This window comes from Carcharodon carcharias, chromosome 18 (assembly GCF_017639515.1).
Source record: "Carcharodon carcharias isolate sCarCar2 chromosome 18, sCarCar2.pri, whole genome shotgun sequence".
Taxonomy (NCBI): domain Eukaryota; kingdom Metazoa; phylum Chordata; class Chondrichthyes; order Lamniformes; family Lamnidae; genus Carcharodon; species Carcharodon carcharias.
The window spans coordinates 1,563,489-1,578,285 of NC_054484.1; the positions used below are offsets into that span (position 1 = coordinate 1,563,489).

Here is a 14,797-nt window from a genome sequence, read left to right on the forward strand (position 1 = left end):
CAGTTCTGGGCGTCACATTATAGTGAACACATTGGAGAGAGTGCAGAAGAGGTTTACAAGGATGGTTCCAGGGATAAGGAACTTCTGTTACGAAAATAGATTGAAGAAGTTGGGACTGTTCTTGAAGAGAAGAAGGCCAAGAGGAGATTTGGTAGAGATGTTCAAATTCATGAGGGCAGAGTAGATAGAGAGTTGTTCCCACTCATAAAAGGATCAAGAACAAGAGGGCATGGATTTAAAGTGATTTGCAAAAGCAAATGTGATGCAAGAAAAAGCTTTTTCACACTGAGTAGTTTGGGTCTGGAATGCACTGCCTGGAATTGTAGTGCAGGCAGGTTTAATCAAGCCATTCAAGAGGGCATTAGATGATTATTTGAATAGAAACAATGTGCAGAGGTACAGGGAAAAGGCGGGGCAATGGCACTAGGTCATAATGCTCAGTTGGAGAGCTGGTGCAGATACAATGGGCTAAGTGGCCACCTTCTATGCCGTTAAAATTCTGTGAATAGGTGACGGGCAGCGGTTGAGAGATGTTACAACATCCTAAGAAGATCGTATGGGAAGCTAGAGAGATGGAAATGTCAGGAAGATTGGGATTGTTCACTTAAATTATCTGGATGTCATTGCTGGAGGGAAGACAGGGTTTCCATGTTGGCATTTACTGATTGAAATCAGCTTCATGGTAGTCCACTGTATTTGGGCCAGGTTTTCATTTCTCTCTTTATTTTTGAAGTTTTTTGGAGGCTCAACACAGCAGCTCAGTAACTATTGAGAACACTCACCCCATTTCATACTGCCTGCAGCAGGCTTCTCGGAAGTCAGTCACTGGCGAGAGCTCTGCATGGATCGGTTGCCCATTGAACCAGCGATTGTTCAAGTCATTCACAGCCTTTTCTGCATCTTCTTCGTGGCGAAACTGAAACAGGAGAAAAGTAGAGTCAGAGAATGTAAACAAGAATAGCTCAGTTCAGATACACTCAGCGACTGAAGATTCCAAAGACAACATAGAGCAAAACACCCCACCAAAGCTCCAGTTCAATCGCACTCTCAATGCAATCGAGGACAGAAGGGGCAGGGTTTGAAAGTGTCCAAATTCTCACCTTTACATAGACATTTCCAACCAGGTGATCACCCAGATTGTCGCAGACATTCATCTCTTCAATTTCACCGTATTTTTCCTCCATTTCCGTGAAGACCTCCTAACGACAAAAGACAACACAGCAATTAGGCTTTTCAGCAGTGGAAAAGGGAGTTTAATTGCTGAAAAGACAGTCATGCTGTCAGAACTTTTTGTTTTGCACTCATCAGGACAAACACAAGAATGCCCAATTTCAAAGGCAACAACAATTTATACAGCATGATTGGCAAGTCAGCTCTGATTGGTTGAGACATTGCCATGGCAAATGCACCAAGGAGCTATTGCTTTAGTTTATGCAAAAAAGGTGCAATGTTTGGACATATTCTTTTCGCTTGCAGAGGACACGTCCCTGCATATCAATATATATATATATATATATATATATATATAGCTTCCAGCAAGCCTAAGTGAGCTACATTGTGAGTTTGACTGATAATTTTAAATTGGTTGTTAGTGTAATTCTTAGCACTCTGGGAATTGTTCAGCAAGTGATGTCCAATCACGGAATCACATCTAACATTAGACATTATATTCTGAGTTTGCAAGCATGGGTTGGTCAGTACTGTGCCTGCTTTAAACAGCCCAAAGCATGTGCTATTTGATACTATCCACCAGTCATAGGGATGTATGGCCTACATACCTGGCATCACACTGACACTGAAATTCATATACCAGTTTAGGTTCTATTATCATCATCAGGTTCTGAACAATGAAATCAATCAAGTAGATGGGTAAATGTGAGTGAGCACCTTAGGATTAATGACCACAATAGTTTTTTTTTTTAAATTCATTCACGGGATGTGGGCTTTGCTGGCTAGGCCAGCATTTATTGTCCATCCCTAATTGCCCTTGAGAAGTTTAAAGATTCAACTAGAAATGCAAAAAGGAAGTGTAAAAATTAGAACGCCAGATGAGATTAGGGCAGAATTTAAAAAGGTGATGAGCAAGCTAATTGAGGTGGAAAAGGGGATTAGCAAAGGACTGTAGGATAACATTGGGATGTTTTTGAAAAACGTGCACACAATGGTACAGAATATACACTGCATTTAAAAATAAAGAAACCGCTAGCAGTTTAAGAATGCCATGGATAAATTAAATAGGATATACAGCACAGTCTATTCAGCCCAGCCAGTCCTGCCGAGTGGTAGCATCAAAATCTTTCATAATTTTAGACACCTCCATTAGGGCACCCCTCAATCATTTTTTTCCCCCCAAGAATAGAAACCCAGCCTGTCAATCCATCCCCGATATGTATATCCACACATTTCTGTTATCATCCTTGTAAATCTTCTCTGCCCCCTCTCCTGTGCCTCTGTATCCTTATAACATGGAAATCAGAGCTGCACACAGTACTCAAGTGTGGTCTAACCAAGGTTCAATACAGGTTTAACGTAACTTCCCTATTTTTCAAATCTATCCTCCTAGTGATAAAACCTAGTGCTTGGTTTTTTTTATGGCCTTGATAATCTGTCACGCAACTTTTAGTGATTGATGTATTTGTAGAGATCCCTTTGTTTCTCTACGCCACCTAGACTTGAGCCTTTCAATTATTAAATTAATTCCTCTTCCCACCAAGATATATTACCTCACATTTATTTGTGTTGAACGTTTCCCATTCTACAAGTTTATTAATGTCCTATAATTTTTGGAGTCCTCCTCAGTATTGACCATCTCCCCAAATCTGTCATCCACAAGCTTAGAAATTGCTTTTTTGATTCCAAAGTCCAAACTGTTAATATAAATTGTAAACAGCAGTGATCCCAGCACTGATGCTTGTGGAACACCACTTCCCACCTCGTACCAATCTCAATAACTACCCTTTACACCCACTCTGTTTTCTGTCTCGAAGCCAGCTAGCATAGAAATGTGAGAAACTTAAAAATGGGGAATTCCTATAAGAATTAGAGTAAAGGAAAAAGCAATTAAAATGAGAAAACAAGTTGAGCAGAATAAGGAAAGCCAAGGTGGAGTATGAGAAAAATTCAAATAGCAAAAGGAACAGTGAAGTATTTTATAGCAGTAAACAGAATCTTTAAAGACAAGGTTGGACCATCAGAGGGTTGTCCGTTTGTAGGCGATAACTGGCAGCATTTTTTATTTATTAAACACTGATGCAAAGGAGTTAATTAAAGAGAATATCAGAGAGAAAATGAATCCTGAAGGGGTTGAGAGCGATGAGCCATACGATGCTAGATAAAAGGAAAATCTGAAATAAATTTATTTGCTCAAAGTGAGACAAACCACCAGGTCAGGACATATCCAAAGATCCCAAACAGTTGTATATAGTTAGGTTCAGTGCTATGAAAGACCTGGGGTTTTGAGGGACAGAAGAGGCCCAGAAAACATTAAAGGTAGCATCTCTGGTTAACATGGTCTAAAAAAAAAGTCATGTAATTCATGGTTTTATCTCAAGAGGTACAGTATAAAAACCATGGGTAATTTTTTAAAAATTATTCTTTCATGGGATGTGGGAGTTGCAAACAAGGCAACTTTGTTGCTTATCTCTAATTGCTCTTGAACTCAATGGTTTTTCATAGGTCATTTCATAGAGCAGTTAAGAGTCAACCACATCTGGGCCTGGAGTCAGATTTAGGCCAAGCTAAGTAAGGATGGCAGATTTCCTTCCCCGAAGGACACTAGTGAACCAGATGGGTTTTTTCCACCGTTGATGGTTTCATGGTCACCATTTCTCAGACTAGCTTTATATTGCAGATTTATTAATTCGTTCAATGAGTCAATTGAATTTAAATTCCACCAGCTGCTGCTGTGGGATTTGAACCGTGTTCCCAGGGTTTTAGCCACTAGTCCAGTGACATTACCGCCATGCCAGTGTCCTCCCACAGAATAGCCAATAGGAAATCATTAAGTTAAACTAAGTTAGAGTACTGGGAGAAATATTGGGCTGATCACTATTGGAAGAATATTGACGCTTTTGAGAAAAGTAGCACAGACTCACTGGAATGATGCATGGTTTAAGGAAATACAAATACTCGTTTGGTAGTACAGAACATGAGAATTGCTGAAAAAAGACACGTTGAAGCTTTTCGTCATGCACTCATTTCATAAGAATACCAATATAAAGGGAAAAAACAATTTATACGGTATGAGAAGAGAGTGCTAACTGACTAGCAAGTGTTCTTTCTGTCTGCAGACAGGGCCCTGTGTATTAATACATGTAGCTTCCAGTACACGCAAATGTGCCACACTCTGAGCACGACTGATAATCTTAAATTGGTTGTCAGTGTAATTCTTAGCACATTGAGAATTATTTAGAAAATGCTGTCCAATCGCAGAATGACATCTAATATTGGACACTGTGTTTTGAGTTTTTCAAGCTCGGGCTGGTTGGGTAGGGTCTGTGCGCTGCCCGTTGTGAACAGCGGCTGGGACATGCTGTTTGATACAATCCGCCAGTCTTTGGGTTGTACAGTCTACATACCTAGCATCACACTGGCACTGAAATTCATTTACCACATTACTCATTTATGTGACAGGCAGGACGTCTTTTTAGTTTGATGGCAGCATCCTGTTAGTGGCAGAGACCACTCATGTTACTGCTCCATAGTAGCAGCGTGAAACAACTAGCTTTACCTGCTGCTCAAAGTTTTGAGATTCCTTGCCCTTCCAGAGTAATCTGAAGTAGACTGGGCACTTTTCAGGGCCGAAAGTGATGGCTTTGGGCTTGTTCATGAGTTTGAGAGATATACAGCGTGAAAATGATCTGATCAGGGTAGCCACTATCCCGCAGGATGTTTCTGGTGCCCCAATTTCAGCATCAAGCTTGCATGGTGAGCAAATGGCTCAGGCCCTATTTACAAGGTTGCTGATAAGACCCATCTTACGGTGTGTGGAACTATAAGAATCCCAACGTGTATATTGACCAGTGAAGGTAGACCGTGGTAGAGAACCCCTGGCAGATTTCTCAACTAGTGCATTAGGAAGGGGAGTCCATTTGACTGTTCCATTTCAAAGGTGAATTTGAGCACAGGATGGAGCACATTAAGCCATGTAAGGAAATTATTACATGCAGATTTAAATATAGTGAACATGGGGGAACATTTAGGAGACAATGATCATTGTATCGTAAGATTTAGGACAATGGTAGAAAAGGACAATGTACAATCTAGAGAAAGAATGATTAACTGGCAGAGAGCGAACTTCAATGGGGCAAGAGCGGAGCTGGGCCAGATAGACTGGAACCAAAGGTTGGCAGGAAAAATTGTAGCTGAAATGGTTCAGGCTCAGTTAAGGTATATTTCCTCAAAAAGGAAAGGTAGGGCAAACAAATCCAGAGCTCCCTGGATGAAAAAGGCTATAGAAATTAAGATAAAGAAGAAAAAGTGCACTTATGACAGGTGGCAGGTAGAAAATGCAATCGAGAACCAAGTGAAATACAGAAGGTTCAAAGGGAAGATGAAAAAAGCAAATAAGAGAAGCAAAGAGGAATTATGAGAAAAGACTGGCAGCCAACATAAAGAGGAATCTCAAAGTCTTCTATAGGCACACAAATAGTAAGGTGGTGGTAAAAGGAGGAGTAGCACCGATTAGGGACCAAAAAGGGGATTTACATGGAAGCAGGGGGCATGGCTAAGGTGTTAAATGAATACTTTACATTTGTTTTTACTAAGGAAGCAGATGCTACCCAGAAAACTCTGTCACTAGAAGCATTCAAAATTGTTAAGGAGAAGTGTTGGATAAAGTGTCAGCATTTAAAGTTGTCAAGACACTGGTACTGGATGAGATGCATCCAAGGATATTGAAAGAAATAAGTGAGGAAATTGCAGAGGCACTGGCCATAAGCTTTCAGTCTTCCCTCGACTCAGGGTAGGTGCCAGAGGACTGGAGAATTGCAAATATTATACCCTTTCTCAAAAAAGGTCGTAAGGATAAGCCCAGCAATTACAGACCAGAAAGTTTAACTTAATGGTGGGGAAGCTTCTAAAGACAATTATTCATGATAATTCTATCAGTCACATGGGAAAATATGGCTTGATTACAAAGAGCCAGCATGGATTTCTAAAGGGAAATCATGTTTAACTAACTTGGGAGTTTTTTTGAAGAGAGGGTTGATGAGGGTAATGCTGTTGATGTGGTGTACATGGACTTTCAAAAGGCATTCGATACAGTGCCGCACAACAGACTTGTGAGAAAAGTTATAGCTTATGGAATAAAAGGGACAGTTGCAACGCGGATACAAAGTTAGCTGAGCAATGGGAAACAGAGGGGTAATTGTCAATGGATATTGTTCAGATTTGTAGTGGGGGTTCCCCGGGGTCGGTAGTGGGACCCTTGCTTTTCCGGATACATATTGATGATCTAGATCTTGGTTTGCAGGGAACAATTTCAAAGTTTGCGGATGACATGAAACTTGGAAGCATTGTAAACTGTGAAGAGGACAGTATAGAAATTCAAAAGGGCATAGACAAGTTAGTGGAGTAGGCAGATAGGTGGCAGATGAAGTTCAATGAAGAGAAGTGAGGGGTGATGCATTTTGGTAGGAAGAATATGGAGAGACAATATAAAATAAGGGGTACAATTCTTAAGTGGTGCAGGAGCAGAGGGACCTGGGTGTATATGTGCATAGATCATTGAAGATGGCAGGACAGGTGGAGATACCAGTTAATGAAGCATATAGTATCCTGGGCTTTATTAATAGGAGCACAGAGTACAGGAGCAGGGAGGTTATGCTGAGCTTATATAAGACACCAGTTAGACCTCAACTGGAGTACTGTGTACAGGTCTGGGATATCGGAAGGATGTGAACACATTGGAGACAGTGCAGAAGAGACTTACAAGAGGGGTTCCAGGGATGATAAGCTTCAGTTATGAAGATTGACTAAAGAGGTTGGGACTGTTCTCCTCGGAGGGAAGGCAGCTAATAAGAGATGACAGAAGTGTTCAAAATCATGACGTGGCTGGATAGGGAGAAATTGTTCCCACTAGTAAAAGGATTGACATCGAGATGTCACAGATTTAAGGTGATTTGCAAAAGCAACAAATATGACGTGAGAAAAACCTTTCTCACACAGCAAATGGTTCGCGTCGGGAATGCACCATCTGGAAGTGTGGTAGAGGCAGGTTCAATCAAGGCATTGAAGAGGACATTAGATGATTATTTGAAAAGAAACAATGTGCAGGGGTACGGGGAAAAGGCAGGGCAACAGCACTGGGTCATAATGCTCATTCGGAGAGCCGGTGCAGACGAGATGCCGAATTGCCTCCTTCTGTGCCATAACATTGTGATTTCAGAAATATGTGAGGGGTAGGAAGTTAGGTGTCATTACATCGAAGACATGCTTCTCATGAAACCCAACAAAGATGTTTGAGAGAGCTGGGCCTAAAGAGGATCCCATGGCAACACCATATATTTGGATATACATGGTGTCATTAAAACTGAACTCAACTGTGCGAGTTGCTGAGAACATAAGTTCAATGAATACTGATTCACACAATGGTGGTGGGTCTACATCACCATGATATAGGGCTGCAGCGCAAATACCTATGGCTTTCTCAACTGGAACATTGGTGAATAGGCTAGCAATGTCAAATGAGCACAAGGACACAGCATTGCTATCGCTATGCAAGTCCTGTATGGCCTTCACAAATGTGGAGTCTTTCCCCATGTATGTGGAAAACTTAGTCAAAACTGGTTCTAACAATTCGCCCAACCATTTGGTCAATTCATGTTGTGCAGAACTGATCATAGATGGATAGAGTGTAAAGGGGCATCACTTTTGTTTCTTGGGCAGACCATACATACACGTGAAGACGAACCCTGTCATATATATCATGTGGTAGCTCCAGTAAACGTTTTTTTTAAGTTTACTTTCAAGCAAGGCTGTCCTGTCATGTTGAGCAGCAGGTCCAATGGGTACAAATTTGGACCTATCATTAAGAATGGCGTGCATTTTATTGATATAGTCATGCTTGTTAAGGATGACTATTCCCGTCCCTTTGTCAGGTTTACTGATGTGTATGTCCGGGTTGGTCTTAAGGTCTCACAAAGCTGTAAGACATTTGAAAGCATGTGAAAGTCAGACAGGTCATTCGGATTCTCGCAGCAAGCATACACTAGATTAGCCACGCACGCTTTCAAGAGTTCAGCATTTTCAGCGGATGCTAGTTTGTGGCGGGACAGTTGGGAATAGAGGAGTTCCAACTCTTCCCATTTGATTTGGAATGAAGGCACACCTAAATTGAAACCATGCACAAAAACAAATTCCTGGCTTTGAGAGGACATGGTCAGAGAGATTTGTTATGTGTTTAGTGGCAGCATCAATTATGTTACCAAACCACTCCTGCTTAAGTGAGTTTATGATGTGGACGTGTTTCAAATGGGTACTGTTTATGGTGCGGTCATCTATTGAAGAATATGTACACACATAGCGCCTGTTTCAGCTAAACAAAATAAGGGGCAGCCACTCGCTGACTCATTCCTCAGAGCAATGCCTTGACCAATCAGGGTCAAGCTGCCTAGTTTAAATTTCAAACAATGCTTGGCAGTTAACTGTCAGTCACCATCACTGGTGCATTCTCCATCGCAACGCTTCTACCAAGAAGAGTCCAACTGCCAACCAATTAGCACTCTCTTTATACACTGTATAAACTGTTGTTTCCCTGAGTTAAGAGTCAACCACATTGCTATGGGTCTGGAGTCAATGTACACCAGACCAGCTAAGAACGGCAGATTTCCTTCCCTCAAAGATTATTGCAGTTTTCCTCTTATATTGGTATTCTTGCAAAGTGTCCTGATGAGTGCAAGATGAAAAGCTTTGACATATCTCTTTTTTTTAAGCAATGCTTAAATACAAATACAAAAAAAAAGGCTTGAATGGGTAAAGCTTTTCATTAGAGCACAGATTATGGGGTGATGAAATAGAAATATTTAAAATTATGAAAGGATTGAATGGGGTATATATAAACAGACTCTTTCCAGTAGTTACGGTGCATCGTGGTAATGTCACTGGGCTAGTAATCCAGAGGCCCAGGCTAATGCTCTGGGACATGGGTTCAAATCCCACCTTGGCAGATGATGGAATTTAAATTCAATTAATAAATCTGGAATATAAAGCTAGTCTCGGTAATGGTGACCATGAAACTATCAATTGTTGTAAAAACCCATCTGATTCAATAATGTTTTTTAGGGAAAGAAATGGTCTGGCCTACATTGACTCCAGACCCACAGTAATGTGGTTGACTCAACTGCCCTCTGAAATGGCTCAGCAAGCCACTCAGTTCCAGGGCAATTAGGGATGGGCAACAAATGCTGGCTTTGCGAGTGACACCCACATCCCATGAAAGAAAAAAAGTTGAGGAGCCAAGGATGAGAGGATGATACAGAATTAATGTTTGAGATTTAAAAGGCAGGAGAAACCTCTTTACAGTTGAGGCCAGGGATTTCACTTTCAAGGTTAGTAACTGCAGCAGAAAGTGTCCACATTCAAGGTTAACTTGGACAGTTACAAGAAATGAAAGATTTTGAAAGTGACATAGGAACAGGGCAGCTAAATACAATTCAGACACCTTGATCATGAAGGACAAACAATGATATAGACTGGTTGGGGTGAATGGTCTCTTTCCATGCTGTAACTTCCACATAAAGGCAAAGTCTTGTTCCAGTTTGTCTTGAATTTATATCTAAAAGGAACAACCCCCTCTCCCAATAATGCATCAATGTGCTTATATTCTGATGTCTTGGTCCAAATTGCAGACATCTTGGCTTTGTCTCCCAATAGCTGACATCATGGATGCAAAACACCCACATGGATGAATGAACCAGATCTACTTGTTGCAAGAAAGGTAGATATCAGTTCCATATCATCTACTAGCATGTCATACAAACTCTACCCTCTGCCACTCTGCTGTATATACAGCAAGAGAACACAGATCACAACACAGATCACTTACCTCAAAGAATTCATCATAATGTTCTTGCATTTCAACATCACCAACAGCACCTAACAAGAGACACAAATTGACAAGCTTTATACAATCGCAGTTAACATCGAACTCAAAAAATTAAACAAAGCTGCAGTATCCGATTGACCTTACACAAATCAAACCGAACACACAAAAATCTTTAAATGCACTGTTCCACCTCAGATACGAAAACATGAGCCTTTTTCACCCTAGTATATTCCAAAAACGTCTTGGTGTTTAAAGGCCCACCCTGCACCCATGTACATTTCCAGTTTCAGCTGACTGAGCAGATTATTACTGCACTCATTACAGACACTGATTCTGTATTTAGGGTGCTTGTTTCTGTTTCACTAAAATGCAAACACGAGGCGCAGCTCACTCTAAATTTACAAATCGGTATCAACTAATTTAAAGGACAAACAAATGCCAGGCATATATGGTATTCATGTCAGACTCTCAATGCCAGATTATTTCCAGCCAGTTGCCCAAAGATACAGGAATCACTTGATTTGAAATCAGTATTGAAATTACCGAACCCAAAAAAATCTAATCATGTTTACATGTTGACAATTTTTCTCACTGCTCCCACTAGTGTGGGGAGGTGTGGACAGTATTTGTCACTGTTCCTGTTTGTGTGGGGAGGTGCGGACAGTATTTGTCACTGTTCCTGTTTGTGTGGGGAGGTGCAGACAGTATTTGTCACTGTTCCTGTTTGTGTGGGGAGGTGTGGACAGTATTTGCCACTGTTCCTGTGGGGATGTGCGGACAGTATTTGTCAGTGTTCCTGTTCGTGTGGGGAGGTGCGGACAGTATTTGTCCCTGTTCCTGTTTGTGTGGGGAGGTGTGCTCGGTATTTGCCACTGTTCCTGTGGGGATGTGCGGACAGTATTTGTCAGTGTTCCTGTTCGTGTGGGGAGGTGCGGACAGTATTTGTCCCTGTTCCTATTTGTGTGGGGAGGTGCGGACAGTATTTGTCACTGTTGCTGTTTGTGTGGGGAGGTTCAGACAGTATTTGTCACTGTTGCTGTTTGTGTGGGGAGGTTCAGACAGTATTTGTCACTGTTGCTGTTTGTGTGGGGAGGTGTGGACAGTATTTGTCACTGTTGCTGTTTGTGTGGGGTGGTGTGGACAGCATTTGTCACTGTTGCTGTTTGTGTGGGGAGGTGTGGACAGTATTTGTCACTGCTGCTGTTTGTGTGGGGAGGTGCGGACAGTATTTGTCAGTGTTCCTGTTCCTGTGGGGAGGTGCGGACAGTATTTGTCAGTGTTCCTGTGGGGAGGTGTGGACAGTATTTGTCACTGTTGCTGTTTGTGTGGGGGGGTGCGGACAGTATTTGTCAGTGTTCCTGTTCCTGTGGGGAGGTGCGGACAGTATTTGTCAGTGTTCCTGTGGGGAGGTGCGGACAGTATTTGTCACTGTTCCAGCTTGTGTGGGGAGGCGTGGACAGTATTTGTCTCTGCTCCTGTGGGGAGGAGCGGACGGTATTTGTCACTGTTCCTGTTTGTGTGGGGAGGTGTGGACGGTATTTGCCACTGTTCCTGTGGGGATGTGCGGACAGTATTTGTCACTGTTCCTGTTCGTGTGGGGAGGTGCGGACGGTATTTGTCACTGTTCCTGTCTGTGTGGGGAGGTGTGGACGGTATTTGCCACTGCTCCTGTGGGGAGGAGCAGACGGTATTTGTCACTGTTCCTGTTCGTGTGGGGAGGAGCGGATAGTATTTGTCACTGCTCCTGTTCCTGTGGGGAGGTGCGGACAGTATTTGTCACTGTTCCTGTTCGTGTGGGGTGCTGCGGACAGTATTTGTCAGTGTTCCTGTTCCTGTGGGGAGGTGCGGACAGTATTTGTCAGTGTTCCTGTTCCTGTGGGGAGGTGTGGACAGAATTTGTCACTGTTCCTGTTTGTGGGCGGAGGTGCGGACAGTATTTGTCAGTGCTCCTGTGGGGAGATGTGGACAGTATTTGTCAGTGTTACTATTCCTGTGGGGAGATGTGGACAGTATTTGTCACTGTTCCTGTTTGTGTGGGGAGGTGTGGACAGTATTTATCACTGTTGCTGTTTGTGTGGGGAGGCGTGGACAGTATTTGTCACTGTTCCTGTGGAGAGGTGCGGACAGTATTTGTCACTGTTCCTGCTTGTGTGAGGAGTTGTGGACAGCATTTGTCACTGTTCCTGCTTGTGTGAGGAGTTGTGGACAGCATTTGTCACTGTTCTTGTTCGTGTGGGGTGGTGAGGACAGTATTTATCACTGTTGCTGTTTGTGTGGGGAGTTGTGGACATTGTTTGTCACTGTTGCTGTTCCTGTGCGGAGGTGCGGACAGTATTTGTCACTGTTGCTGTTTGTGTGGGGAGGTGTGGACAGTATTTGTCACTGTTGCTGTTTGTGTGGGGAGATGTGGACAGTATTTGTCACTGTTGCTGTTTGTGTGGGGAGGTGTGGACAGTATTTGTCACTGTTGCTGTTTGTGTGGGGAGGTATGGACAGTATTTGTCACTGTTGCTGTTTGTGTGGGGTGGTGTGGACAGTATTTGTCACTGTTGCTGTTTGTGTGGGGAGGTGTGGACAGTATTTGTCACTGTTGCTGTTTGTGTGGGGAGGTGTGGACAGTATTTGTCACTGTTGCTGTTTGTGTGGGGAGGTGTGGACAGTATTTGTCACTGTTGCTGTTTGTGTGGGGAGGTGTGGACAGTATTTGTCACTGTTGCTGTTTGTGTGGGGAGGTGTGGACAGTATTTGTCACTGTTGCTGTTTGTGTGGGGAGGTGTGGACAGTATTTGTCACTGTTGCTGTTTGTGTGGGGAGGTGTGGACAGTATTTGTCAGTGTTCCTGTTCCTGTGGGGAGGTGTGAACAGTATTTGTCAGTGTTCCTGTGGGGAGGTGCGGACAGTATTTGTCACTGTTCCTGTTCCAGTGGGGAGGTGCGGACAGTGTTTGTCACTGTTGCTGTTTGTGTGGGGAAGTGTGGACAGTATTTGTCACTGTTCCTGTGGGGAGGTGCCGACATTGTTTGTCAATGTTGCTGTTTGTGTGGGGAGGTGTGAACAGTATTTGTCACTGTTAATGTTTATGTGGGGAGGTGCGGACAGTATTTGTCAGTGTTCCTGCTCCTGTGGGGAGGTGCGGACAGTATTTGTCAGTGTTCCTGTGGGGAGGTGCGGACAGTATTTGTCAGTGTTCCTGTGGGGAGGTGCGGACAGTATTTGTCACTGTTACTGTTTCAGTGGGGAGGTGCGGACAGTGTTTGTCACTGTTGCTGTTTGTGTGGGTAAGTGTGGACAGTATTTGTCACTGTTCCTGTGGGGAGGTGCCGACATTGTTTGTCAATGTTGCTGTTTGTGTGGGGAGGTGTGAACAGTATTTGTCACTGTTAATGTTTATGTGGGGAGGTGCGGACAGTATTTGTCAGTGTTCCTGCACCTGTGGGGAGGTGCGGACAGTATTTGTCACTGTTCCTGTTCCAGTGGAGAGGTGCGGACAGTGTTTGTCACTGTTGCTGTTTGTGTGGGTAAGTGTGGACAGTATTTGTCACTGTTCCTGTGGGGAGGTGCCGACATTTTTTGTCACTGTTGCTGTTTGTGTGGGGAGGTGTGAATAGTATTTGTCACTGTTAATGTTTGTGTGGGGAGGTGTGGACAGTATTTGTCACTGTTCCTGTTACTGTGGGGAGGTGTGGACGGTTTTTGTCACTATCCTGTTTGTGTGGGGTGGTACGGACAGTATTTGTCTCTGTTCCTGTTTGTGTAGGGAGGTGCAGACCGTATCTCTCACTTTTCCTGTTAGCGTGGGGAGTTGCGGATAGTATTTGAGCGAGTCTCAGGTTTCTGAACAATTCTGATATAGACGGCCGCCTGTTATTTAATTTCAGTCACAGATTCCCTTCTAGTATCCTAAGATCCTATAAAGTCTCAGAGTACAGCTCAAATGAAGACATTGCTGAGTCTCTGATCTATGGCTAGATGCTTGTCACCAGGCAGCGATGACCACTCGGACTCTCCAGCCTGTTTTTGCAAATGTCACAATGGGGACAGGTAATGACACAAATACACCAAGGTTTCTGAATTAAAGAACTTGCACCAAAGTAATGTAAAAGACAATGGAAACACAGAATAGAAGCCTACTACACAAGACCAGTTTGTGTTATAATCTGCACCTTTATATGATGCAATGGGACATTACCCACCCAATTAATACAAGTCATGCCAAACTGAAATGGACTTGTCAATCCAGGACACTGCAGCTTCTGTATTCATTGGATACTGATCACATCCTGCTTGCAACTGTTAGATTTCACACTCCACATGGATCCAAGTCAAGTCCAGACCAGTTTAGATATTGTTTGTCTCCAAACTCTTATGCCAATCTTTGGCTTAAAGGTAATCTTATCTAAACCTCAATCAAACTTGAGGAATGACGTAATTGCATTGGAGGCGGTTCAGAGGAGGTTCACTAGATTGATTCCAGAGAAGCAGGGCTTGTCTTATGAGGAGAGATTGAGCAGTTTAGGCCTATACTCGCTAGAGTTTAGAAGGATGAGAGGAGACCTAATTGAGGTATATAAGATGCTAAAGGGGATAGACAAAATATATGTGGAGTGGATGTTTCCCCTTGTGGGGCATTCTAGAATGACAGGCCATATTTTAGGCTAAGGGGTGGTAGATTTAAATCAGAGATGAGGAGGAATTACTTTTCTCAAAGGGTCGTGAATCTGTGGAATTCACTACCTCAGAGTGCAGTGGATG

General features: G+C 43.0%; 1 protein-coding gene across 3 annotated transcripts in view; it reads right to left on the reverse strand.

Moving 5' to 3' along the window:
- Positions 1-14,797, reverse strand: part of u2af1 (U2 small nuclear RNA auxiliary factor 1) — a 65,706-nt gene that overhangs the window by 23,920 nt on the left and 26,989 nt on the right. For all 3 annotated transcript variants that reach the window (XM_041211842.1, XM_041211841.1, XM_041211839.1), the window contains exons 4-6: positions 10,046-10,095; positions 1,101-1,199; positions 783-916 (exon numbers count right to left, since the gene is read on the reverse strand). In XM_041211842.1, the coding sequence (XP_041067776.1) occupies positions 783-916; positions 1,101-1,199; positions 10,046-10,095 (283 nt within the window). The remainder of the gene's footprint in view (positions 1-782; positions 917-1,100; positions 1,200-10,045; positions 10,096-14,797) is intronic.